Consider the following 1,173-nt stretch of genomic DNA (forward strand, 5'->3'; position numbering starts at 1 on the left):
GGAAAGCCACCCCGTGTCACTGTGCTCCACATGGTGGTGGTAGAAGAACGTGTGCAATAGAGACCTTTCCCTCAGGTTAAGAGGGACCTGGCTAAGGTTTTATTATTTTCGTAGATGGTTCAGGATGCGCTCGGTGGGTGATGTAGCCCTGACTGCTTCAGTGAGCCCAGCAGTGCTGGTGACTGCCTGGGGTAGGTCCGTCTGCAGGAGAAGGGAAGAATAAGGAGAAAAAAATGCAGAGATGGAGGATGAGCAAGAGGGTCACCAAAGAGCAAAGGGTTGAACGGGAGGGCCGAGAGGCGTACGTGGCGGGATCCCCAGCGGCTGAGAGGACCTCACTCTGTCTCCTCTTGACCTCCCCTACCTCTGGCTTCTCCCCTCCTACCTCTCCCTCTGCCCAAGCCCAGAGCCCTCACTGCAGTTCCTCACGTGTGTCAGTCAGCATCCAACCCCAGGGCCTTTGCACCTGCTTGGGAAGCTCCTGTGAGGTATCCACATTGTGTCACCTCCCCTGGGGCCTCTCTGTGTGAAGTGATAGCCAGCCCACCACCCTCCTCACACACTTCCCCCCCTCTGTTTCTCTCCACGCCTCTTGCTGCCTTCTCACAGCCTTGTGATCTGTTCTTCCTCTTGTCGCCTGCTTTTCCTTTTGATCATGTAAGTGTGTCGTGTGCAGGAGTTTCCTTTCTCAGCGATCCAAGCGTCACGGTGGCAGCGAATTGCTGTAAGTCCAGGCTGTCACACTGTGGTCCTAGGGGAGGCCGGTCCACGGGCCACACCACGAGTGCTGACGCCTCCGTCCTCGGACGTAGGGCTGGTCGGGCTCTGCGTAGCTCTGCTTGTTACCGCTCCCGCTGGTCAACTGCCTGCTTTCTTTCCTCAGGTGAGGAGATGCCAAGATGGAGGGCAGCTGCCAAGGTGTCCTGGTCGTGCTGGTCGTCGTGGCTGGCCTAGCAGGTAGGTCACGCGAGCCTGGTGGGATGTCCCACGGCTTCCACTAGGAGGGGGAGGAGGGAACCCAGGGAGGCCCCGGCTGGCGGGTGTGGTGCCAGGGGTTGTTCCTCGGCCCCTCCCACCATGTGCCCTTCCCTCTGGGGGCTCTTCGTGGGGGGGCACTTCCAGCTCCGGGAGCGGACCCCCAGTTCTCTTCATCGGGGTTCGCGCCTCCTGGCA

General features: G+C 59.9%; 1 protein-coding gene across 5 annotated transcripts in view; it reads left to right on the top strand.

Moving 5' to 3' along the window:
* Positions 1 to 1,173, top strand: part of IGSF5 (immunoglobulin superfamily member 5) — a 33,479-nt gene that overhangs the window by 3,017 nt on the left and 29,289 nt on the right. For all 5 annotated transcript variants that reach the window (XM_015568941.1, XM_006754315.2, XM_015568938.1 and 2 more), the window contains exon 2: positions 884 to 957. In XM_015568941.1, the coding sequence (XP_015424427.1) occupies positions 900 to 957 (58 nt within the window). In that variant the 5' untranslated portion in view covers positions 884 to 899. The remainder of the gene's footprint in view (positions 1 to 883; positions 958 to 1,173) is intronic.

Source organism: Myotis davidii, unplaced genomic scaffold (assembly GCF_000327345.1).
Source record: "Myotis davidii unplaced genomic scaffold, ASM32734v1 scaffold512, whole genome shotgun sequence".
Classification (NCBI taxonomy): Eukaryota; Metazoa; Chordata; class Mammalia; order Chiroptera; family Vespertilionidae; genus Myotis; species Myotis davidii.